Source organism: Bufo gargarizans, chromosome 2 (genome assembly GCF_014858855.1).
Source record: "Bufo gargarizans isolate SCDJY-AF-19 chromosome 2, ASM1485885v1, whole genome shotgun sequence".
In the NCBI taxonomy this organism is placed as follows: Eukaryota; Metazoa; Chordata; class Amphibia; order Anura; family Bufonidae; genus Bufo; species Bufo gargarizans.
Window position 1 is genome coordinate 666,748,704 of NC_058081.1, and position 27,477 is coordinate 666,776,180.

The following is a 27,477-nucleotide window of genomic DNA, read 5'->3' on the forward strand; positions in this document are numbered from 1 at the left end:
ATTTAAAAGGATATGGAAGGTTTTAAAAATTGGAAGTATTTCAGAAAATAATTTATCATGTGGGCAGACATTGTTCTGGACTGCTGACATCAGCCCCACTAGCCACTCCGAGGGCAGCATCGGGGACTGTCCCAGACTACCGAGTGAATAGTGTGCTTAGGATAGTCTGAGAGCTGAGCTGCCACTGCATATAAATGCAGAGAGGACTGGGAAAGAAGCACTAAAAAGGAGGGCACCAGGTACATTAACTATACATTACCAGTTTCTGTTAAACGTTTATAGAAAACTGGAGGGTTCCTTTAACAATAAAACAGTATACAGAAAGCTCCTAGGTCTAATATGCAGGAAGCACCTACTCTAGGTTTAGTATACAGAAAGCTTCTAGGTCTACAGATGAGTGTGGGTCCCAGAGGTTAATAACCCATAAATGTTTGAGCTAGGGCTATCCCTTTAATATTCTTCATTACCCCTGTGCAGAAGGTGGGCCACAGAAAGCTTTTCCCATCCACAGAAGCAGAGTTTACTATGGCCTAATTAAGTCAGGTGCCTCGCAAATGATCTGCATGTGTTTTTGGAGACTTATCTCAAGTAACTCATTAACTAATCAATCACATTGCTGCAGAGATTTGACCCATTGTCTCAACATTGATCGTATTTCTACAGGCTGCTTTTTTAGTAAGAGAGTGGCAAAGCAACTTTCAAATTAGTCCATGCTCCACGGGATTGCCTGCCTGATCTTATCAGCTTTAATTGTCCTTCGGTCAAGAACTTACTTTTAACAGAAAAATAGCTGAATAATTGACTCTTCTTCCCTTCTCCCAAAACTTCAATTAAATGCTTACAGCAGCCTTTTTAAAGACTGATATGGAGTGTACGCTTCCCCCCCACGCACAATAGATTGGATGTTTAACACAACCGCACAATGATTAGATGAGAATAGGCATAGATTTAAAAAAACATGGTGACCACACAGACACCAGTACCGAGGCTCCAGTGATGGCCTTGGTTGATGAAGCTCTTGACTTCTATAGTCTTCTCCTTTTTGTCTAATTCTCGATGATCTAAAATTAGATGGTATAATATTGCGGAACCTGGAAAAAGTAGTTATGTGGTAGTTCAACCAGTTGCCCCCAAAGAAAAAAATATTGATAGAGGTGGTATTCGGGAGGTCATGGTAAACAGAAGTGTTGGTCCTTCAGCCAGTTGGCTTGGCCTCCATGTTGTTCACCATGTAGTAGGACTATTTATTCAGTAAGTGTCAAACTTACTAAGGGTACTTTCACACTTACGTTGTTGATCGCCGGAACTGCCTGCCGGATTCGGCAATCTGCATGCAAACGGACACTATTAGTATTTGGATCCGGATGCAGATCAGTCTCACAAAGACATTGCAAACCGGATCCGTCTCTCCGGTTGTTATCCGGAAAAAACAGATCCGGTATTTATCTTTTTCCCATTTTTGAAGGTCTGCGCATGTGCAGACTGCAAAATCCGGTTCCATTATTTCGGAATACTTGGGGACGGATTCGGCATTAATGCATTTCAATGGAAAATAATGCCGGTTGTGGTATTTTCTCTGTCCAAAAAACGTAAAGTAACTGAACTGAAGACATCCTGATGCATACTGAACGGATTGCTCTCCATTCAGAATGCATTAGGTTAAAACTGATCAGTTCTTTTGAGCCCCTAGGACGGAACTCAATACCGGAAAAGTTTATCACAAGTGTAAAAGAACCCTTAAAGCTTATAGCTGACATTTGGGGACAAATCAGAATTGTTACCCGGCCTTTCTAAAGGTCATTCGGATGAAACCATGGCATCAGAAATAAAACCAGGACTGTATTTCCTTTATCATATAGTGGCGATGCCCTATTCTAAGATTAGGGCATCAGTATCAGATCAGTGGGGGTCTGACTAAAGGCACGCCTACTGATCAACTGACTGAAGGTGCTGCGATCTCCATGAAGTAATGCGTCCCCTTCATTATTTATCAGGCGCCGCTTTGTGCATTTTATTAAGGCTGTGTCTGGTATTACAGCTTGAATGGTGATGAGTTGCAAAGAGCTGCAGTACCAGGCACAGCTGTATTTTACACGGAAATTCAGCGCTGCAATGTTTCTTTAAAAACTTGAGCCTGTACTGCAGTGATGGCCAGTTCGCCGTGTTCACCAGCGAACACATGCGATCTTGAATCACAAGTCCGGCGATGTACAGGTAAGTCCTTACCTGTGCCTGCACCGCAAGCTGGTCTGAAACAAATGCAGTCACCGGGAGCAGGCAGTTCCAAGAACAGCCACCGGGGGCCTTCATCGGGCTGTTCTCGGAACTGCCTGCTCCTGGTGACCGCATTTGTTTCAGACCGGTTCGCGGCGCAGGCACAGGTAAGGACTTACCTGTGCATCGCCGGACTTGTGATTTAAGATGGCAGCTCGCATGTGTTCGCTGGCGAACTGGCCATCACTGCTGTATTGTAACATTTTAATATTGCAGGCAAATCCCCTACTCTTTTGCCCTTACTCGTTGCTCAGTCACTAGAAAATGTATGGCATTGTGTTCCTGTGCGTAGACAGTCAGGGGGAGGCAGCGCTCAAGCACAGAAGGCCCTGAAATTGGCTGATAGGTGGGGGTGCTTGGAGTCATACCCCCACCAATCTACTATTGATGGCTTATCCTAAAGATTAAAAATAGTATTACTTCCTGATATAGTAATGTAACCCTTTACATGTAAATGGGGGGAATCCAGTGAAATCTGATAGGATCATATATGAGTATCAAGAGATCACAGATTTCCAACACAACAGGGCCTTATAGAGAGATACAACCCTTTGGAACCATTAGAATATTCTAAGCATTCATGTGCTTTAAATGTATCAGATTTCAGCACAAGCAGAGCTCTCGAATTTTAGAAATCAAAGTCAAAGCCAAGTTCAAAGTTCAACAATGTGATCTACTTCCATCTATCTGTAACACAAGACCATTTATTACTCTGCTTCCCCTTTAAAGAGATAATCATTCCCCTCATCATTGACGGACAGCTGTATAATGACAGGGGCCTAACAGCGCTGGACCTCATAAGTAATGGAAGTGAAGAATACAGTATTACCCAGTTATTGCCTAGTGGAAATGGTGGGCCGTGGGTTCAAATCCTATCAATTCACAGACTCCTTAAAGGATAATTGTCACATTTAGTCCCTAATTTCAATTTTCATATATGTAGTTACTAATAACATGATATTCCAGAATCAGTTATTATTAGACTGACTTACCCCATATTTACTAAGATTCAGCCCTTAGAACCAGTCTGCATAAAACTGCAATTTCTCTATTCAGTTAAGATGGCCGCCACTGCCCTCACCCTGAGAAATCCCACCTGCCCTCACTAGCCAGTAACAATAGCCCCCAAAAGGGATATAAATATAGATGGTGGCATGGAAAAAAAAAATATATGTTTAACATAAAGACTTGATTTGAATAATAGGCGATTCCCTTATAATCATTTTTTATGCCATGCAAATATAATAAGCTTACCAAAATTTAAAATGTCAAAATCAGGACATTTAAGCTCCACCGTGGGAATTCCCCAAAATAGACCCCTTTGAAAGGGATTTGTATACCCCTCTCCCCTTTGTGCCCCGTTTGCAGGATCATCCCAGCTAGTGTGCAGTAGGCTTATTACTGTCATCATTCCTTCTCGTACTGTTCACACTATGCTTCGGCTTGTGCTTTACAAACATATATTAGCTAATATTTCTCCGTGCTGAGCAAACTCCACACGCAGAAAATAATTTGCCTGCAGGCTGGGTTTTCACATTCAAGTTTTTTGATTTCAAGAAGACTGTTTTCTTCATGCGTGTCCTTAGTCTATGATCTGTACATGGCTTTGGCACAAAAAAATCTCAACGTGTAAACCCGGGCTGACATACAATTTAATTTATGGTATTCCAGCAGCTTGTGTCTCTTCCTTTCCACCGCCTCTCTGTAATTAAATCTACCTGTACTCATCTATCTAAGGCTTACAGATAACTTTGCTCATACAGGTTCATCACAGCCCTGAATGCGGATAATGGATATGTTCCTTCATTTGGGAGTCACCTGTAGCATATCATGTCTTCTCTCCTGCAATGATCTGAGGGCCCAGGAGCTGTGTGTGTATGATATTGTCATTTCAACAGCATCCCACAGGGTACAACCTTAATTACTTGCAGTCAGCTCGAGATGAGATCAGAGAGGCAGAGCAGACACAGAACCTTTGCCTCAATGTTCCATCTCCATGGTGATCCCCATTATTCAGACCTAAGGGGGGGGGGGGCTCCCCGCCTGAGACCGCGTTCATCACACTCTGCACGCCCAAATCCTCTGCCTTCTAGTTAGATCCCACTGATGAGTCATTTTGTTCCTCTACCTGCTGTAACATCTATTTCATGTCTATTTAGTTCAGAGGTCTTGTGGTTGAATATGTCCTCAGAAAGTGTGCATTGTTTCATTTTTTTCCCGCCTTTGCAAGAAGAAGGAAAATGTCGAAGCTTATACGGCTTATACAGTCACTTATACAGCTTTCCTGAAGTTTTGACAAACAGCTGTATTTCATGTGCATGGCAATGTCACATAGAATTTTTTCAGTTTCTGAGAGTGCTCATTATTTGCATTTGATCTGCCGTATCACTTTGCCTATTCTGTTGGAAAGTTTACAGACTTCACCGGTCTAATATCGGTCAAAGCTAAAATTCTGTGTTGAGATCACTCAGTGTATTTATGAATAACTTATTCAGCACCATGGCTCATTGGTTAAACTGCTTACCACCTTGTGAGAAGAAATCAAACCAAAGCTATATCAGCTTAGAGTTTAAAGGTTCTTCAGATACTTTCCTTCACCCACTAAAAACATTCTTAGGATATGTATCTTTAAAGGGTTTTTTCCAGTACTTAGATAATTGATCACCTTTCCCCAGTATAGGTCATCAGCAGATTGGTGCTGATCATCTGTGTGTGGCTTCCACCGGTGCCTGAGACTATACAGTGGATGGAAGGATGGTGCTGGGGTGCTGAGACTCAGTTCCCATTCACTTAAATGGGAGCTGAGCCGTAGTACCTTGGTACGGTCACCTCACAGTTGATGAAATATACCAATCTGTATTTTTTAAAAAAGGTGTGGATTGTAAACATCTCTATTGAGGCACATTGATGCATAGGCCCACTCACCATGTCAAGGTGGCCTCTCACGAGTGGGTCCCTACTTTAATTTAATGCAGCACCACATGGGAACCACCACCATTGCAACACAGCATCTGGAGGTCCCTGCTGTGAGGCAAGCCCCCCACGGCACTGGGCTCCACCAACCCACAGGCACAGCAGCAACAGCCACCTTGCAACACAGCACAATGTGATCAGATCTTGAAAGATTGCCCCTCCATGTGGCCTCAGAAACCTAAACTGAGACTGAGTAGGAGTTGTCAGAGTAGGACCCACTCATAAGAGGCTATCTTGACCCGGTGAGTGGGCCTATGCGTTTTAAACAAAATGCACACTAAGTGCCTCAATAGAGATGTTTATAAATTATGCTGAGAGGCAATAGATGAGTACATGGCACGTACAGTGGATATAAAAAGTCTACACACCCCTTTTAAAATGTCAGGTTTCTGTAATGTAAAAAGATTTCAGAACGAAAAATCATTTCAGAACTTTTTCCACCTTTAATGTGACCTATAAACTGTACAACTCAACTGAAAAACAAACTAAATATCTTTTAGGTAGAGGGAAGAAAAATATATAAAAATAAAATAATATGGTTCCATAAGTGTGCACACCCTTAAACTACCGTATTTTTCGCCCTATAAGACGCACTTTCCCCTCCCCCGAAAAGTGGGGGGGAAATGGCAGTGCGTCTTATGGAGCAAATGCTGCAGTTTACACTGATACACTGCCGACCGCGTGCTGCACAGCGTGGTCAGAGATGTATCAGGGAGAAGGGGATGGGGGCCGGCATCTTGTTTTGCAATGGCAGCGGGGCCCGGTGCAGTCACTGTATTCTATTGCATCAGGCCCCGCTAACTGTACTAATCGTATCTAACTGCAGGCAATGTTTAACTATAGAATATCTTCAATTCAGCAACCTGTACTTACGTCCATAGCAGGCAGGAGGCTGGGCAGGCGGGCACTGGCAGCGTAACGCACTACGTCACGCACCTGCTCCGCCCACTTTATGAATGAAGCAGGCTGCACGGGCGCGTGATGTAGTGAGTTACGTTGCCAGTGCCCACCTGCCTAGCCTCCTGCCTCCTGCCTGCTATGGACGTAAGTACAGGCTGCTGGATTGAAGATATTCTATAGCTATTCTATAGTTAAACATTGCCTGCAGTTAGATACGATTAGTACAGTGAGTTAGAAGTTCCTCTTCATGTTCAGCTTTCTAGCAGAGGAATGAAGGTTTTGTGCCAATATTGATATTTGGAACTGTTCATAATTCCCTCTTGCTTAACTAAGGCCCCAGTTCCAGCTGAAGAAAAACAGCCCCAAAACATGATGCTGCCACCACCATGCTTCACCGTGGGTATGGTGTTCTTTCGGTGATGTGCAGTGTGGTTTTTGCGCCAAACATATCTTTTGGAATTATGGCCCAAAAGTTCAATTTTTGTTTCATCAGACCATAACACCTTTTCGAACATGCTTTTGGGAGACTTCAAATGGGTTTTTGCAAAATGTAGCCTGGCTTGGTAATGTCACTGTTGTGTCATATTTTCTCCACTTGATGACGACTGTCTTCACTGTGTTCCATGGTAGATCTAATGCCTTGGAAATTCTTTTGTACCCTTCTGCTGACTGATACTTTTTAACAATGAGATCCCTCTGATGCTTTGGAAGCTCTCTGTGGACCATGGCTTTTGCTGTGGGATGCGACTAAGAAAATTTAAGGAAAGACCAACTAGAGCAGCTACACTTTATTTGGGGTTAATCAGAGGCACTTTAAATTATGGTAGGTGTATGCTGACTCCGATTTAGCATGATTTTGAATGTGATTGCTTAATTCTGAACACAGCTACATCCCCAGTTATAAGAGGGTGTGCATACTTATGCAATCACATTATTATTATTTTTTGTTTTCTCCCCTCCACCTAAAAAAATTCTGTTTGATTTCCAATTGAGTTGTACAGTTTATAGGTCACATTAAAGGTGGGGAAAGTTCTTAAATGATTTATCTTTGTCTCATTTTTTTACATCACAGAAACATGACATTTTAACAGGGGTGTGTAGACTTTTTATATCCATTGTATATGTGAGGTCCAATGTCATTTTTTTTTCTACAGATTGATACACAGTGGATGGAACCTTGTGCTTCAGGCTCCATCCACTACCCGAAAACAGCTGATTAGTAGTAGTGCTGTGGTGTGGGATCCCCATTAATCTGATATTAATAATTTGAGGATGGGTAATCAATATCTACTTAACAGAAAACACCTTTAAAGAACTTAGTTACGAACGCACTTCATTTAAAGATAATTTATATTCTTTTTTTTCTACTCTTTTATGTAATGATTTTTTTTAATTTTTTTTATTTATATATATTCTGTTTTCTGTATATGATTATGGGGGCTTTCTTCTTGCCTGAGTTTTTATTAACAGCATTCAGAGATATGCCAGTCAAATGGACATAAGCACTTGAAGGCAGGAGATTGACTTTTGTGGAAGAGTGTTCTAGGCATTTTCTGTGACCTGTGCAGAGGTTATTGTGCAGGGAGGGGGAGGATGCGAGCTGTGATCATCACCTATTATAAATGGAGGATCTTATCTATATATAGTTGTTACAGCTAGATTTAAACAGTAGGTAATTTTCTGACATTTTCATCTAATTTCTTTGCACCTCTCCTTATCTACTAACTGCCGCTATGTAAGCACTATGCTTGTTGCTATGGTACTGCAAAGACATAATTTCATGTAAGTGTAGGTCACATGACAGGTTGTGTATACTCAGAATTTTATAGGTGCTGCTATAGCAACCTCAGTGCAAGCGACATTCTGACATTACTGCCGATCAGGAGAACTAAACAAAATCTAAAATAGAGTGGCGCTAACTTCAAAAACTGTAAAACCTATTTATGCCACATTATGCGGGTCATTTATTATTCTGAAATACACCTATATTAGGCGTGTTTCAGGCGCAGATGGCGGCACAACTAACCATTTGCAACTTTTCCCCGCTCATGCCAGGTGGGGCAGGGGATGGTCTGGGAGGCCCGTCTCATTTACTATTTTCTACTCCTGTTTCAGGCGTAAAAAAGTCCTAGATGTAAGACAGTTAGGAACCTGGCTTACATTTACAACTGGCGGAGGATCCGCCAAAGTTATGAAGAGGCCTGTGTCGCTTCATGACTCCAGCAATTCACTGCCAGCACAGGGCTTTATTAAAATCGGCGTCTAAAACAATGATCTTATAATAACTGTGCCCCTATATGTTTACAGTGCCTCACATATGTTAAATTCACCAACGGATTTCCATCTCATATCTATCTATCTATCTATCTATCTATTTTTCTGTCTCATCTCTGTGTGTGTGTATATATATATATATATATATATATATACACAGTACAGACCAAAAGTTTGGACACACCTTCTCATTCAAAGAGTTTTCTTTATTGTCATGACTATGAAAATTGTACATTCACACTGAAGGCATCAAAACTGTGAATTAACACATGTGGAATTATATACATAACAAAAAAGTCTGAAACAACTGAAAATATGTCATATTCTAGGTTCTTCAAAGTAGCCACCTTTTGCTATGATTACTGCTTTGCACACTCTTGGCATTCTCTTGATGAGCTTCAAGAGGTAGTCACCTGAAATGGTCTTCCAACAGTCTTGAAGGAGTTCCCAGAGATGCTTAGCACTTGTTGGCCCTTTTGCCTTCACTCTGCGGTCCAGCTCACCCCAAACCATCTCGATTGGGTTCAGGTCCGGTGACTGTGGAGGCCAGGTCATCTGGCGCAGCACCCCATCACTCTCCTTCATGGTCAAATAGCCCTTACATAGCCTGGAGGTGTGTTTGGGGTCATTGTCCTGTTGAAAAATAAATGATGGTCCAACTAAACGCAAACCGGATGGAATAGCATGCCGCTGCAAGATGCTGTGGTAGCCATTCTGGTTCAGTATGCCTTCAATTTTGAATAAATCCCCAACAGTGTCACCAGCAAAGCACCCCCACACCATCACACCTCCTCCTCCATGCTTCACGGTGGGAACCAGGCATGTAGAGTCCATCCGTTCACCTTTTCTGCGTCGCACAAAGACACGGTGGTTGAAACCAAAGATCTCAAATTTGGACTCATCAGACCAAAGCACAGATTTCCACTGGTCTAATGTCCATTCCTTGTGTTCTTTAGTCCAAACAAGTCTCTTCTGCTTGTTGCCTGTCCTTAGCAGTGGTTTCCTAGCAGATAGTCTACCATGAAGGCCTGATTCACACAGTCTCCTCTTAACAGTTGTTCTAGAGATGTGTCTGCTGCTAGAACTCTGTGTGGCATTGACCTGGTCTCTAATCTGAGCTGCTGTTAACCTGTGATTTCTGAGGCTGGTGACTCGGATGAACTTATCAGCTGTGTATCCCCCTGACTTCTCCACAACGCCCATTTATAAGGCAAGAAATGCCACTTATTAAACCTGACAGGGCACACCTGTGAAGTGAAAACCATTTCAGGTTACTACCTCTTGCAGCTCATCAAGAGAATGCCAAGAGTGTGCAAAGCAGTAATCAAAGCAAAAGGTGGCTACTTTGAAGAACCTAGAATATGACATATTTTCAGTTGTTTCACACTTTTTTGTTATGTATATAATTCCACATGTGTTAATTCATAGTTTTGATGCCTTCAGTGTGAATCTAATATTTTCATAGTCATGAAAATAAAGAAAACTCTTTGAATGAGAAGGTGTGTCCAAACTTTTGCTCTGTACTGTATGTGTACAGGGAGTGCAGAATTATTAGGCAAGTTGTATTTTTGAGGATTAATTTTATTATTGAACAACAACCATGTTCTCAATGAACCCAAAAAACTCATTAATATCAAAGCTGAATATTTTTGGAAGTAGTTTTTAGTTTGTTTTTAGTTTTAGCTATTTTAGGGGGATATCTGTGTGTGCAGGTGACTATTACTGTACATAATTATTAGGCAACTTAACAAAAAACAAATATATACCCATTTCAATTGTTTATTTTTACCAGTGAAACCAATATAACATCTCAACATTCACAAATATACATTTCTGACATTCAAAAACAAAACAAAAACAAATCAGTGACCAATATAGCCACCTTTCTTTGCAAGGACACTCAAAAGCCTGCCATCCATGGATTCTGTCAGTGATTTGATCTGTTCACCATCAACATTGCGTGCAGCAGCAACCAGAGCCTCCCAGACACTGTTCAGAGAGGTGTACTGTTTTCCCTCCTTGTAAATCTCACATTTGATGATGGACCACAGGTTCTCAATGGGGTTCAGATCAGGTGAACAAGGAGGCCATGTCATTAGATTTTCTTCTTTTATACCCTTTCTTGCCAGCCACGTTGTGGAGTACTTGGACGCGTGTGATGGAGCATTGTCCTGCATGAAAATCATGTTTTTCTTACCTTGCAGACTTCTTCCTGTACCACTGCTTGAAGAAGGTGTCTTCCAGAAACTGGCAGTAGGACTGGGAGTTGAGCTTGACTCAATCCTCAACCCAAAAAGGCCCCACAAGCTCATCTTTGATGATACCAGCCCAAACCAGTACTCCACCTCCACCTTGCTGGCGTCTGAGTCGGACTGGAGCTCTCTGCCCTTTACCAATCCAGCCACGGGCCCATCCATCTGGCCCATCAAGACTCACTCTCATTTCATCAGTCCATAAAACCTTAGAAAAATCAGTCTTGAGATATTTCTTGGCCCAGTCTTGACGTTTCAGCTTGTGTGTCTTGTTCAGTGGTGGTCGTCTTTCAGCCTTTCTTACCTTGGCCATGTCTCTGAGTATTGCACACCTTGTGCTTTTGGGCACTCCAGTGATGTTGCAGCTCTGAAATATGGCCAAACTGGTGGCAAGTGGCATCTTGGCAGCTGCACGCTTGACTTTTCTCAGTTCATGGGCAGTTATTTTGCGCCTTGGTTTTTCCACACGCTTCTTGCGACCCTGTTGACTATTTTGAATGAAACGCTTGATTGTTCGATGATCACACTTCAGAAGCTTTGCAATTTTAAGAGTGCTGCATCCCTCTGCAAGATATCTCACTATTTTTGACTTTTCTGAGCCTTCTTTTGACCCATTTTGCCAAAGGAAAGGAAGTTGCCTAATAATTATGCACACCTGATATAGGGTGTTGATGTCATTAGACCACACCCCTTCTCATTACAGAGATGCACATCACCTAATATGCTTAATTGGTAGAAGGCTTTCGAGCCTATACAGCTTGGAGTAAGACAACATGCATAAAGAGGATGATGTGGTCAAAATACTTATTTGCCTAATAATTCTGCACGTAGTGTGTATATATATATATATATATATATATATGTATATTTATATATATCATGTATTGGGCTTTGTTTATGTTACAGTATTTCTTACAGAACAGACCTCATTCAGTCTCTTAGGTGACACAAGCCTACACAGAGGCCTGACCTTTCTGGGAGTGCAGTGTACTTCTGTATGGACTGTATTGGGTAGTAAATGGGGAAATGGCAGCATAAACAAGGCAGGTAGATGAGAAAGCGGAGTTGAGTAGAATAATGCTTGAATTATTGGTAACTCGTCAGCTGAATATTATTGGATATTGCTTTTATCTCTGAGTTGAAAGCAGAGGCAAAACATAAAACTGAGACTATAGCTGCCACTGAATTAAACCTTTTCTCTTATGAACCCCAGTAGTGTGCTAGTAGAAAATGCCTTTGTAATTGTACTTGGTAACACGTTCTCCTCTTTATACAGTGAAGGACAGGGAGAAGTACACTTTCATTAAAGCAGATGTAGACGAGTCACAAAAGGTGACCCAGCTCAGAATCACTTCTACAAAATGAATTTCTGTGAACCATTTAAATCATTTTGATTTTCCAATTTGCTTTTTGCTCATAATCTTTTATTGTTAAGGGAATTCTTGATCACTTCGCTAAAATTCATAAAGTCTGACCATTTACAACACGAGGCAGCTATTAATCACGTATAGGAAAGTGTGCATAGAGATATAAGGTCACTGTGGTTACAAGGGAAATTTTAAAAAGTGGTCTGAGCGCCCCACATTGGCTAAAGGAAGACTATCCAGTGTGAAGAGCAGATGTATGATCCATATGTGTAATTACAGGCCTGACGAGGAACATAATTGAAGTAAAAGTGATTTCTGGTAAATTTGATAGTGCAGGTAAATCGGCTATGTTTGAGGAACTTGACAAACAGCAGCATATCTCAGTTTCTTGGAGTATTTGGGTTATCTCCTATCAGATCTGTAAATTGCATAGCCACCTTGCCATACACGTTAGAACAGCAGTTCGGCCAACACCTAACCCGCCACAACTCCCCCCATTCACATTCATGCCATGTTTGGCTGAACACGTCTGTGTTTTTAGTGTGTGTGTGTGTGTGGGGGGGGGGGGGAAAGAGCTTGGGGAGAAAGAGTGAGCTACCAACAGCAGTTTCTTTCTTGAGAACGAAAAGATCAGTCATGCTAAAACTCAACAGCCTAATCCTCCTTTTCACCAATATCTGCTATAGGGAGATAGTCAGGACACCCTTATACACATTATGATGGTCATTTTATTTGAAAATGTTGGAAATAAAAGGATAGCTGAGATCAGAACCTAGGGATCTGGTAGGATGATCACCAAATGGCAGCCAGGTCTCTTCCTGTGAATTGTTCAGATATTGATATCAGTGATATTGATTATGATGTTCATGTGCCTGTTGCCTTTTTTTCCAATTGCTTTCTGTAATGTTATAAATACCACCTGTCTAATCATTGTAAGCTGAGATGTGATGGTAATAGCTTCCTTACTGTTTCCATTTACAGCAGCTCTAGAAGTTACCATTGTTCCTGAACAAGGAGAAATAAGCCTAGGGGAATCCAAATTCTTCCTATGCCAAGGTAAATATCTATATAATCAATGATAAAATATGTTTAAAAGAAAATAATATAGGTATATTGTATTGTTTTATCAAGGGACTCATATGTAAGTAGTCAAATTACCTTTAATAGATTGTACTCTAAGAGAGGCTACTGGAGAACAGCCGTCTGTATTTTTAGGTCACAGATAAAATAGCAGTATGCAATGCCAGTCTGCTGCCTCTAAGACCAGCAAGACAATGTTGTAAATGTGACAGAAAGAAAGGAGAATTGAACACAATCTTGCAGTTTAAAAAAAAAAAAAAAAAAAAGCAATAATGCCACCTCCATTTGCATATGTACTGTAGATCTTGCCACTTATTTCCCAAAAATACCCCAGTCTGGGAAAAAGGTAGGCAACAAAATAAATAAGGGGTATATAAGTTATGAATACATATGAATAATTTTGGTCATAAGGAATTTCTTCTAGTTTGGATGCTTTCTTGAAAAGATAATTTCAATACATAAAATAGTTGCATCTTAATCTAGTCTGATCACTACTGAGGAAGGACTTTTTCCTCTTTTATGCCAAACAGGTCCATGTCCTTTAAGGGGTTTTGACCCTGGACAATCCAAGGTTGGGTACAATTCTTTCTTTATCTTTAATTTTTAAGTTGTGTTTCTTTATCATCCCTCTAATGGCCCCTGCTTTTTCCCTGGCTAAACTAAATTTATTGACCTCCCCTACTTTGATTTTTATTGTGTTACAGTCATTGGTGAAGCAAAAGAGATCTACTGGGAATCGCCATCCGGTGAAAGATTAGGCAACCAACAGCAGATCTCGGTAGTGAAGAGTGATGACTATTCATCAACACTTACTATATACAACGCCAGCATTCACGATGCCGGGACCTACAAATGCATTGCCAGCAACCCCGAAGAAGGACGTTCGGAAAGCACTGTTACACTCCAAATATATCGTAAGCTTTCCCATTGTGCCCTCCGGGAAGATAGAAGCAAATAAAATGTAATAATATGTAGAGTAATACGTTGTTGATAGTTTGGGTAGCAAGGCGATGGGGGAGGGCTGCTTCAAAGCATACCTGAGTTCTCAAAAAAAGGTTTGCATAATGGCTGTGCTTCTATTCCTGCGAAGGAATAGGTGTTTTTAGGTTTCCATAATGTCTTTTTTAGCCTTATTACCCTTATCTAGATGCACAGCTAGATGCATTTCTCTCACAAGCAGGGATTGTCTCCCTTCTATGGAATCTGCCAGTAGTTACTTCCCACTAGGTTTATTTTCAGCTCACAGAGCAGACAAGGAAGGGGAAATAAGACTACAGACACACAGAATGTGGCTGTGATCTAGCGAAGCAGTGTAGAAGCAATTATTTTATTAGTTTCAGCTAGCTTTGACACATCCCCATGTCCTGTGAACCGTCTTCTGTGTCTGTTAGTAGGCACTGATCTTGCCTGACAACAAGCATTGAACTGCAGATTAGGTGGAAGTGAGACCCCTAGTGGCCATAACTTTAGAGTTTTTTTTGTTTTTTTTTTCAGGTGGATGCAGACATACTTTTTAAATGAAGTGATTTAGAAATTTGTGACATTTGTTACATTATTATTTCATTCTCTTCAGTTTTGCCTGTGCATAACCTTCAGCATGACAGGAAGATGAGCATTAAGGAATGCAATGTATGGCTTGGTGAATGGTGTCTGAACCAAGGGTTTGGCTTTGTGTCTCATGTTAGCTCTTGTTGGAATGGAAAATAACTGTACAAGAAATATGGTTTGCATCTTTCTCTCAAGGGAACAAATGTCCTCAGTGAACAGTTCAAAGTATTTGCTATGGAGTTTTTAAACTAGGAAAGGGGGGCAAAAGAGTGATAATCCAGCAGTCCGACTGCCCCCGGAACAATGCCAGAAGATGCCAGTAGCACATAGGTTAAGAAATGACAAGCTCAGAGTCTTGTCTTCAAATGCTCGCAGTTTACGGAAAAAGATCAATGAACTTCAGTCTATAATGGCCTCTGAGAATATAGATTTAGTAGCTTTTACTGAGACATGGTTCAATGGGAGTAATTACTGGGATATAACAAAAACAGGGTTCTCTCTATATAGGAAAGACAGAGAAGGCAAGAAAGGGGGAAAGGTGGCCCTATATGTGAAAGATAGCATAAAATCTAATTTAATACAAGTTAGCGAGACCAATTTAGAGTCAGTTTGGGTTACTTTGCAGCTAGATAATCATAAGGTAACTTGTGTAGGTGTGATATATAGACCACCTAGCCAAGTCAAAGAATTAGATGATCTACTAGTTGAGGAAATAGCTAAAATTACATTGAAAGGGGAAGTTATCATTATGGGAGACTTTAATCTTCCTGATGTAAACTGGAAAACCAAAATAGCTAGTTCTGCCAGGAGTACAGATATTCTAAATTCCCTACTGGGATTATCTCTACAGCAAGTAGTTGAGGATCCAACCTGGAAGGAGTCACGCCACACAAAAACAAAAGTTTTAGATTTTAGAAAAACTTACTTTTCTAAAATTAGATTAGTGGTATACGAGTCCCTATCAGATTGGAACAGTTTCAATGAATTCCAGGAGAAATGGGACTACTTAATAGTGGCACTATTGAAGGCAACAAATAATTGCATTAGGCTTGTCAGTAAAAAAAAAAAGAAAAAGAGACCACTTTGGTACTCAGCAGAAATGGCCAAAATCATTAAAAACTAAAAGATAGCATTTAGTAATTATAAAAAAAAAACAAAAAAAAAACAGGATGACAGGCAAATTTATAAGATTAGGCAGAGAGGCCAAGTAAGTTATAACAGTTTCTAAAGCACAGGCAGAAGAGAAATTAGCGGTCAGTGAAAAAAGGCAATAAGACATTCTTCAGATACATAAATGAAAAGAGGAAACTAAAACAAGGAATTAATCAGAAAAAAGGTGGCTCTACTGAATATAGGGAGTTCTGGCTAGGTGCGTGATCAGATGTAAACCCCCGTTTACCAAATAGGATATGATTAAAACAAGGAATTACCAAATTAAAAACAAAAGAAGGAAGGTGTATGGAAGAAGATAAAGAACTAGCTGACTGCCTCAATTAATTCTTCTTTTCAGTTTTTACAAAGGAAAATGAAGGAAAAGGACCTCAGTTAGGAAGGAAGACTAATGCATCTTTTGATGCATGTGTCTTTACAAAGGAAGAGGTTCTAAGTCTCCTGTCTAAAATTAATACAAATAAATCACAGGGGCATGATGGGATACACCCAAAGCTATTAAAAGAGCTCAGCGGTAAACTAGCAAAACCATTAACAGATTTATTTAACCAATCACTGGTAACAGGCGTCGTCCCAGAAGATTGGAAATTAGCAAATGTTGTGCCCATTCGCAAAAAAGATAGTAGGGAGGAATCGGGCAACTATAGGCCAGTAAGCCTGACATCAATAGTAGGGAAATTAATGGAAACCATACTTAAGGAGAGGATTGTGGAACATCTAAAATCCCATGGATTGAAAGATGAAAAACAGCATGGGTTTACTTCAGGGAGATCATGTCAAACTAATCTTATTGATTTTTTTTTGATTGGGTGACTAAAATAATAGATGGCGGAGGTGCAGTAGACATTGCTTAAGGCTCTTTCACATCTGCGTTCTTTTCTTCCGGCATAGAGGCTCTATGCCGGAAGAATACTAATCAGTTTTATCCTAATGCATTCTGAATGGAGTGAAATCCGTTCAGGATGCATCAGGATGTCTTCAGTTCCGGAACGGAACGTTTTTTGGCCAGAAAAAATACCGCAGCATGCTGCGCTTTTTGCTCCGGCCAAAAATCCTGAAGACTTACCGCAAGGCCGGATCCGGAATTAATGCCCTTTGAAAGGCATTGATCCGTCCTTAAGATAAACGTCGTTTCGGCGCATTGCCGGATCTGACGTTTAGCTTTTTCTGAATGGTTACCATGGCTGCCGGGACGCTAAAGTCCTGGCAGCCATGGTAAAGTGTAGCGGGGAGTGGGGGAGAAGCATACTTACCGTCCGTGCGGCTCCCGGGGAGCTCCAGAGTGACGTCAGGGCACCCCAAGCGCATGGATCACGTGATCGCATGGGGCGCTCTGACGTCATTCTGGAGCGCCCCGGGAGCCGCACGGACTGTAAGTATACCGCTTCCCCGCTCCCCGCTCCTACTATGGCAACCAGGACTTTAATAGCGTCCTGGGTGCCATAGTAACACTGAAAGCATTTTGAAGACGGATCCGTCTTCAAATGCTTTTAGTACACTTGCGTTTTTCCGGATCCGGCGTGTAATTCAGGCAAGTGGAGTGCACGCCGGATCCGGAGAACGCAAGTGTGAAAGAGGCCTTATCTGGACTTTAGTAAGGCTTTTCATACTGTCCCACATAGAAAGCTTATCAATAAATTGCAGTCTTTGTGCCTGGACTCCCATATTGTTGAATGGATTAGGCAGTGGCTGAGGGACAGACAACAGAGGGTTGTAGTCAATGGAGTATATTTAGACCATGGTCTTGTTGCCAGTGTGGGACCCATATTGTTTAATATCTTTATCAACGAAATTGCAGAAGGCCTCGATGGTAAGGTGTGACTTTTTGCTGATGGCACAAAGATTTGTAACAGGGTTGATGTTCCTGGAGGGATACAACAAATGGAAAAGGATTTAGGAAAACTAGAGGAATGGTTAAAAATCTGGCAACTAATATTTAATGTTGATAAGTGCAAGATACTGCACCTGGGGCGTAAAAACCCAAGAGCAGAATATAAAATCAGTGATACAGTCCTAACCTCAGTATCTGAGGAAAGAGATTTAGGGGTCATTATTTCAGAAGACTTAAAGGTAGGCAGACAATTTCATAGAGCTGCAGGAAATGCTAGCAGTATGCTTGGGTGTATAGGGAGAGGCATTACCAGTAGATCATGCTGCTCTAAAGAGGATATTGATACTTTGGAGAGAATTCAGAGAAGAGCTACTAAACTAGTACATGGATTGCAGGATAAAACTTACCAGGAAAAGTTAAAGGACCTTAACATGTATAGCTTGGAAAAAAGACAAGACAGAGGGAATATGATACTTTTAAATACATAAATGGAATTAACAAGGTAAAAGAGAGAATGTTTCAAAGAAGAAAAACTGCTGCAAAAGGACATAGTTTTAAATTAGAGCAGCAAAGGTTTAAAAGTAATATCAGAAAGTATTACTTTACTGAGAGAGTAGTGGATGCATGGAATAGCCTTCCTGCAGAAGTGGTAGCTGCAAATACAGTGAAGGAGTTTAAGCATGCATGGGATAGGCATAAGGCCATCCTTCATATAAGATAGGGCCAGGGGCTATTCATAGTATTCAGTATTTTGGGCAGACTAGATTGGCCAAATGGTTCTTATCTGCCGACACATTCTATGTTTCTATGTTACTAAACTTGTGTGAAAATACAGTTATTCTTTAAGTCTTAATATCTCAGGTTCTTTTGAAGACAGATATATGATCGTATTTGAAAGCTGGCAATCTAATCTTTAAAACAAGACCAGAATCCTAACATTATCTCTTCTGCATCAGGAGATATAACCTTTAGAAATTGGTTCGGGAGTGACTGCAGCATAAAGTGAAAGCAGGCCTTTACAGAGTCCAAGATATGATGCGTTGAAGTATCCCTTCCCCTTCTGCTGGCTGTGATCTCAGCCAGTGGAAGAGGAGAGGGGGTAGTGTGGGAACTGACAGCCTGCAGTAGGAGTTTAATTAGAGAGGAATCTAATATATTAGCCCTCACATAGTTATATCATTAGAAAAATGAAAATGGAAAACAGATTTTGTAAAAACAGTGTTTTTATTGTACAAGTATTATAACTTAATAAAAAAATATAAATTTGGCATCATCATAACCCTAATAGCATAATGGTATCATATTGCTTATACCACAAAGTGAATGCAGTAAAAATAAATCCCACAAATTCAACTTGTCCCTCAGAATTCAAGGTCTCATACAGCTAAACTGAAGAAAGAATTATTTAAAAGTAATGACTGCTGGAACACAGGGGGGGAAAGGGGGTCCTAAATTCAAATTAGTTATGTCACCAAGCGATTAAATGTACACCAACTATATATATTTCTTTCTTTATTTCTTCAATAAAAAAGTGACATTTTGAGGAGGGTTTTTCAAATTTAAATGTCGGGGGGAGGGGGGCGGGTGGTTAAGGGAGTCTGTCAGCAGTTTTGTCCTTGATAAACTAGGTAGGGGTTGGGACAAGCATACATTTTATGGAGTTTTTCTTATCAGGGGTCTTGTGAAAATTTAGTTTTATTCTGCCAGGTTCTGCTTTGCAAGTGTCCAGGAGGCGAGACTTCACTGGCAAGTAATCTCTGCCTTGTGCTGTTTCACAGCCCCTCCCCTTTGCTCTAAGTGACCGCTGGACACACAGGTGACCTCTACAGCTGTCACTCAAAGGGTAGGGACCGTTAACCAACTTGATGCAGAAAGCACTTCACAGTAAACATCTACCCTGCTGGTGCAAAATCTGGCAGAAAAAAACTTACTTTTCACACCACTCCTGATGATAAAAGCAATGTTTGACCTGCTCTCCCAGCCTCTTCCTAGTACTTTAAGCAGTTTAGCATGGCAGACTCCATTTAAAGGAAATAAAGTAAATGTCATTAATCACAGTACATTGGTCTATTTGGTTAAAGAAATAAGAAGTTGTAGATTCATATGGTACTGCTAAATCTGTATTCCAATAGAGCTTACCTGTAGCCATTCAAGTTGCCTTAGAAGATATATTGGGAAGCATTTGTAACCATAAGATTGCTGCCTCTGAGATTAGCTGTGATCCATTGCTGACACCTCTGCCAGCTGATTTTCCTTAGGGGCGTTGAATTGAAGAATACATTACTAAAATAAACATGTTCAGTTGTACCATACAGTGCATATAAACCCCACAAGGCAGGTCATACAGGCTACATTGGTCCTTTAAAATTGTCTGGGCAGGTTCCTGACAAACATCTCATTCTATACAATAACTTTTTTTTACAGAGAAGCTGACCTTTAAGAATGCACCCACCCCGCAGGAGTTCACAGAAGGGACAGATGCTGTTATCATTTGTGATGTATCTAGCTCAATGCCCTCGGTCATTATCTGGAAGCACAAAGGGAAGGACGTGCAGTTCAAGAAGGATGGTAAGAAATTAGCTCATGAATTGAAGAGTGATATATATATACAGTACAGACCAAAAGTTTGGACACACCTTCTCATTCAAAGAGTTTTCTTTATTTTCATGACTATGAAAATTGTAGATTCACACTGAAGGCATCAAAACTATGAATTAACACATGCGGACCGCCCCAGGAAAGGAAGACCAAGAGTCACCTCTGCTGCGGAGGATAAGTTCATCCGAATCACCAGCCTCAGAAATCGCAGGTTAACAGCAGCTCAGATTAGAGACCAGGTCAATGCCACACAGAGTTCTAGCAGCAGACACATCTCTAAAAAAACTGTTAAGAGGAGACTGTGTGAATCAGGCCTTCATGGTAGAATATCTGCTAGGAAACCACTGCTAAGGACAGGCAACAAGCAGAAGAGACTTGTTTGGGCTAAAGAACACAAGGAATGGACATTAGACCAGTGGAAATCTGTGCTTTGGTCTGATGAGTCCAAATTTGAGATCTTTTGTTCCAACCACCGTGTCTTTGTGCGACGCAGAAAAGGTGAACGGATGGACTCTACATGCCTGGTTCCCACCGTGAAGCATGGAAGAGGAGGTGTGATGGTGTGGGGGTGCTTTGCTGGTGACACTGTTGGGGATTTATTCGAAATTGAAGGCATACTGAGCCAGCAAGGCTACCACAGCATCTTGCAGCGGCATGCTATTCCATCCGGTTTGCGTTTAGTTGGACCATCATTTATTTTTCAACAGGACAATGACCCCAAACACACCTCCAGGCTGTGTAAGGGCTATTTGACCATGAAGGAGAGTGATGGGGTGCTGCGCCAGATGACCTGGCCTCCACAGTCACCGGACCTGAACCCAATCGAGATGGTTTGGGGTGAGCTGGACCGCAGAGTGAAGGCAAACGGGCCAACAAGTGCTAAGCATCTCTGGGAACTCCTTCAAGACTGCTGGAAGACCATTTCAGGTGACTACCTCTTGAAGCTCATCAAGAGAATGCCAAGAGTGTGCAAAGCAGTAATCAAAGCAAAAGGTGGCTACTTTGAAGAACCTATAATATGACATCTTTTCAGTTGTTTCACACTTTTTTGTTATGTATATAATTCCACATGTGTTAATTCATAGTTTTGATGCCTTCAGTGTGAATCTACAATTTTCATAGTCATGAAAATAAAGAAAACTCTTTGAATGAGAAGGTGTGTCCAAACTTTTGGTCTGTACTGTGTATATATATATATATATATATATATATATATATATACTGTATATCGTTGTAACGTGTTATGTGACCTATCATGATAGACAGTATACAGTGGGGTTTGAAAGTTTGTGAAGGTTTCATAAATTTGACCAAAAACTACATCAGATTTTCACACATTTCCTAAAAGTAGGTAACGATAAGCGATAAGCAAACCAAACAGATGAGTCAAAAACAGTATCTGTGATTGTTAAAAGTATGTGAACTTTTTAGAATTAGACAATAATTTGAAGGTGAAATTAGAGTCAAGTATTTTCAGTCAATGGGATAACAATCAGATGTGAGTGGGTAACCTGTTTTATGTAAAGAACAGGGATTTATCAAAGTCTGATCTTCACAACATACACTTTTAGTGTTTTATGTTGTTAGGTCTGTGACCAACTTTAGGCCTAATATTAAAATTCTCATTTTCATCAAATGTGCTAAAAATGAGGAAAGTTCTTTATTCATCTTCCCCACTGAACTCCATTAAAGGAGTTTGCGTTCCAGTGTTAGAGTAGATTTCTGTTGAACAGAATTGGTTAATTTTATAAAGTTATATTATTAGGTTTTTGGCCAACTTTAGCCTAACAGGAACATTTTCATTTAATGTAATGTTTGAGAACTGAGGACAGTTCTTCTTTCATTTCCCCCACCGAACTCCATTGAAGGAGTTTGCGTTCCAGTGTCTGAGGATGTCATGGATTAGAAGAAATTTGTCTAATGTCTCATGGCTAAGGGCATTTTACACTGGCTAAGGATCAGAGCAATTATCTGAGATGTTTAAAGTGCTGCCGATCACCCGACAAAGGAGCAGCCCAAGTTCATCGAGTTATTGCATCTTTCATACAGCAACTAAAATATCCTTTTGTCGGCAGCACATTGACCTGTTTTAACAAGGATGCACTGGCAGCAAACAATTCATGTATCTCTGTACAGAGGGGGTGATTACTGCATGTGAATGTGTGAATGATCTGGCAATAATCAGGAATGAAAGGTTCATTTCTAGTCATTGCCCTCCACATTGAAACAATGAAGGCATTAACTTGTTGAAGCGCTTCTCCTGACTTTTCTCCACAGTCCGCTTTGTAATGCTGTCCAATAATTATCTCCAAATCCGGGGCATTAAGAGAACAGATGAGGGAACATATCGGTGTGAGGCTCGTATCCTAGCACGTGGAGAGATAAACTTCAAGGATATTAAAGTCGTAGTGAACGGTGAGATAACTTCTAATCAATTTATTTAGAGAACATTTGTAATCAAATTCCCTGCTCATACACATCTGGCCCATCCATGTGCTACATGGTCATAGCTTAATTTAAATGGCCCGGTAAGTATTACCTACACATAATGTGAATATTTAGCAAGAAGCGTTTTTCTGTGACTGGTAGACTGGGGTAAGAGAAGCTGGGACCTGATGTGATCAAAGTCATCAGTCATACAATCTCTGTTTTTTTTTAGGCCAAATGAATCATATATAACACTTCAAATTCAATAACCCCTTGTCTTTTCTTCTCCTCTACAGTTCCACCAACTGTACGGGCTAGACAAACGACTGTCAATGCCACCGCCAGCATGGGAGAGTCAGTGACTATAAGCTGCGAGGCTGATGGATTTCCCGAGCCTGAAATTAGCTGGACAAAGTAAGAGAGGACTGAATGTAATTTACATAATAACTGTATATGCCAGGAAACTCACACAAAGGCATGTCCTCTCGTAAAAATAACTAGCCTTACCATATGCTACACCTAGGGAAGTCTAGAGGGCATCTGCTTTCTGTCTCAGGTCATGTTGTGGTAATTTAACAGCCATGCTAGGTCCTTGAGCTTTTGTATAGACAGTAAAAAGTAAAATAGCATTTCATGGCTTTTGCAATGATTTTTATATCCCCAGTGAATCTACAATGCAAAATGATGCAACTTTGCGTAAAGACCTTATATATATATATACATATATATATATATATATATATAAAGAATTGTCTAAAGTCTTCAACTCCTGTGCAGAACTATGGGGTCATTTTTTAAGACCAGCGATTTATATGCCGGGCTTAATCTCTCTGCGCTGCCGGTGGATGTGCCAAAGTTATGTAGAGGAGCAGGCCTCTACATAACTTCAGCTCTTGCTGTTGCCAGCCGTGCGACATGGCTTAAACTACGCCTGTTCCCTTGCATGATGTATGAGATGGGTCGGCCATCCCGTCCTCTTCCCCGTCCACGCCATATTCCCTTTTTCCGCCTAGATTTTGTTGCAGGCTATCTTTGTGACAAAATCTACTAACTTTATACACCACAAAATGGAGTAAAAAATAATAAATGCCCACCTATGTGTCTCCAGAGTTACTGACAACAAACCCAGTGGTTGATCATGCTCAGGGTTTGTTTGTTGCATGTAACCATGGAAACACATAGATCTGCACACAAGCTGGTGAATCAAAATAGTAGGATATTTTAATTAATCAAGAATAATTGGTGGATATAGACTTTAAAAAGGCATGTCTGTATGACAAAAGGCTGCCATACACATAAGTGTATTGTCGTCCAAATATGCTAAGGCTACTTTCTCGCCCATTTTCCTTGGGGGACACAGACCTTGGGGTATAGCTCAGCTCCCTAGGAGGCGTGACACTAAGTAAAACTGTTAAGCCCCTCCTCCATCAGCTATACCCTCAGCCTGGAGATAGAGGCTACCAGTTTTAGCTTAGTGTCCAAGGAGGCAAGACACTCCCTGCTACTGCAGGGCTGTTTTCTCCTTGTTATTTTTACTTTTTCTTCTAATTTTGTTATTTTATTTTTTCCTAGGGATACCAGAGACGCATTTGACCTCTCTGCTCTCCCGGGGTTGAGCTGCGCCAGTGCCAACTTATCTGCACTGCTGCCTCCCCCACAGAAGCAATAGGAGGATCTGGGCAGCAATGGCTCCCCTACATCCCGCCAGCTAGGGGGTCGCCCGCACGCCAAGCCCCTCTTCCAGCTTCCTGCCACTGCGGTGCCAGTGGCTGAAGGGGCGACCCTGCTGGAAAGGACTGAGGGTGAAGACGTCGGACGGTGAGATGGCTATTCCAGCCCATACCCCGTCCCTATCTGCAGCATCTACCCCTCTGGGTAAGGGGGGCACCCGTGGTCGCTCATTCTGAGCGCTCATCTGCAGGACAATGCAGCACAGCAGCATCCTCAGCACCCCCACGCTTTTCCCCCCCACGCTGCTATCTTTCTCCCCCCCCCCTCCCCCTCATTCGGGGCTGACTCCATTTTTCTCTTCTCTCTCTCCCCCTTCCCGCCGAGAACGGGGGGCGGGGCTTAGCGGTCCCGGCAGGGGGCGGGGCTTCCGCGCGTCATTTTGGGGGCGGAGCTACGTTCTCCTTCACAGGAGACATTTCAAGCGCTGGAGGGGGCGGAGCTTGTTCCCCGCGCTTTCTGCTGAGGTTTCCCGCGCTTCCTCACTCCTGACAGGAAGCTGGGACACGGTGGGGGACTCTAACCTCCTGTGTACATCGCTCGGCTTCTGTGGGCGCTCTCTGCTGCTCTCTGCTGCTCACTGCTGTTCACTGCTTCTCTGCTGCTGCTGATCTGGGCCATCTCCTGACGTTCTTCTGAGGCACTGGTAGGACAGTTAACCCTCTCCTAACCCTCCTGGTCATAGCTGCTATAACCCTTTGTGGTCTCTATATTAGAGTACAACCACACTTCAGCATGTCAGATCCCACAGGTGCCCCCAAACCCTGGTACCATGCCTGTACCGCCTGTAAGGAACTTTTTCCGCGTGGGCAATCTGAGCCGCATTGCCTTGCATGTCAGGCCCCGGTGCAGGGCCCGCTTCCCGCTGCGCCCCCCGGTGCCTCTGAACCCCCTGACTGGGCTAGGTCTCTGTCTCAGGCGGTGGAAAGCCTTACACACGTAGTGGGCCGTCTCGTGGATAGACCGCCTCTCCCGCAGGCTGCCACAATCCCTGTCGCACCCGCTGGGACTACCGTTTCTGCCGCCCCCACTGGTTCCCTGCCTCCCAGCGAATCTTCCAGGGCCCGGCATACTCAGAAACGTTCAAGGGTTGAGCGCACATCTTCTCCAGATGCTTCGCTCTCTCCGCCATGCGTGCGAGCTCAGTCAAGTCTATCCTCTCAAAGGGATACGCTTTCTGAGGGAGAACTGGCGGATTCGGACGTGGACATGGACTCAGAGCTTCCGTCCAAATTGGCGTCCGCGGTGGGGCATCTTGTCACTAGCATCCGTGATACCTTTCAGCTACACGATGACCCCCCCAGCTCTGAACAGGCCGGCGTGTCCTTTCTCCGCCCCAAACAGGCCTCCAAGGTTTTTCCCATACACGCTGATTTTTCTTCTGTGGTATCCAAGGCTTGGACTCGGCCTAACGTCCGCTTTATTACACCCAAAAAGCTGGACATTTGTTATCCCTTTCCAGCGGATTCTGTGACCACGTGGACATCCCCGCCTAAGGTTGATCCTCCCGTGGCTCGCCTGTCCAAAAGCACTACTATTCCTGTACAGGACGGATCTTCCCTCCAGTCTGTTGAGGACCGTCGTACGGAATCCCTCTCCAAGGCCATATTTACTGCCTCTGGTTCGGCCCTTAGACCGGTCTTTGCCTCCGCCTGGGTTGGCAAAGCGGTCTCTGAATGGGGTTTGCAACTGGAACGGGAGTTAGGGTCGGACGTCCCTGTTCAGGACCTCCGTTCCTTAGCCCAACTAATTGTTCAGGCCGGAAAATTCGTCTGTGAGGCCTCCCTTGATGCGGGTGCCCTCATTGCCCGTTCCTCTGCCCTGGCAGTTTCTGTCAGGAGGGAACTCTGGCTGAAGGTTTGGGCGGCGGACGCCGCTTCCAAACGCTCTTTGGCCGGCCTACCATTCACGGGTTCCCGCCTGTTCGGAACCCGTCTGGACGAACTTATATCAGAGGCCACGGGTGGGAAGAGTACTCACCTCCCCCAGTCCAGGCCAATGGGCACCCCCCGTGGTCGCGCTGGTTCGTCCCGTTTTCGGTCCTTTCGCAAGCCCACCGGGTCTAGACCCGCGGCCAGTTCTTCTTCCTCTGGCCCAGCCCAGGATAGACGCAAGAAGCCGTTTTTTCGGACGCAACCTACCTGGCGCAAGTCCCAGCCTGCACGGGCTCCCACAGGCCAGCAGCCCTCTGCCTGAAGGTGCGCCCCCACCCACCTGGGTGGGGGGCCGCCTTCTCCTATTCAGGAACGTATGGCGGGCCCACATCTCAGACGCATGGGCGCTCGAGATTGTATCTTGCGGATACAAAATCGAATTTGCGTCCATTCCGCCAGACCGTTTCTTCCGATCCCGTCCTCCGCGAGATCCCGTACGAGTGGCCGCCTTCTTCGCGGCCATTCACTCTCTAATGGACAAGGGTGTCGTCGCCCCCGTGCCTCCGACGGAAAGGTTCAGGGGGTTCTACTCGAACCTCTTTGTGGTTCCCAAGAAGGAAGGCTCAGTGCGTCCGATCTTGGACCTAAAACGCCTGAACCGTTTTCTCCGACTGCAGAGATTCCGGATGGAGTCTCTCAGGTCCGCAGTGGCCTCCCTGGAAAGAGGGGATTTCATGGCCTCAATCGACATTCAGGATGCATACCTCCACGTTCCGGTTGCTCCATGTCATCACCGCTTCCTGCGCTTTGCGGTGGGGGACGATCACTTCCAATTCGTCGCCCTTCCCTTTGGTCTGGCGACTGCTCCTCGAGTGTTCACCAAGGTCCTGGCCCCTGTCTGGGCCCTTCTACGTTCAAGAAGTGTTTTTCTTCTCCCATACTTGGACGACATCCTGGTCAAGGCACCCTCCTTCTCTCAGACATCCCGCAGTGTGGAACTCACTCTGGAGACCCTGACGCGGTTCGGTTGGATTATCAACCACCCCAAATCTTCCCTTACCCCCTCCAGACGGCTGATCTTCCTGGGGATGCTCCTGGATACAGAGTTGGCGGAGGTCCGCCTTCCATCGGACAAGCGTCTGGCCCTTCGCGGGTCGGTTCGCAGTCTCCTCCGTCATCAC

The 27,477-nt window shown here is 43.0% G+C and overlaps 1 protein-coding gene across 4 annotated transcripts in view; it reads left to right on the forward strand.

The window, feature by feature from the left end:
- Positions 1–27,477, forward strand: part of NCAM1 (neural cell adhesion molecule 1) — a 415,621-nt gene that overhangs the window by 232,309 nt on the left and 155,835 nt on the right. For all 4 annotated transcript variants that reach the window (XM_044282273.1, XM_044282274.1, XM_044282275.1 and 1 more), the window contains exons 2-6: positions 13,022–13,096; positions 13,825–14,034; positions 20,094–20,237; positions 22,545–22,682; positions 22,991–23,108. In XM_044282273.1, coding sequence (XP_044138208.1) covers positions 13,022–13,096; positions 13,825–14,034; positions 20,094–20,237; positions 22,545–22,682; positions 22,991–23,108 — 685 coding nt within the window. The remainder of the gene's footprint in view (positions 1–13,021; positions 13,097–13,824; positions 14,035–20,093; positions 20,238–22,544; positions 22,683–22,990; positions 23,109–27,477) is intronic.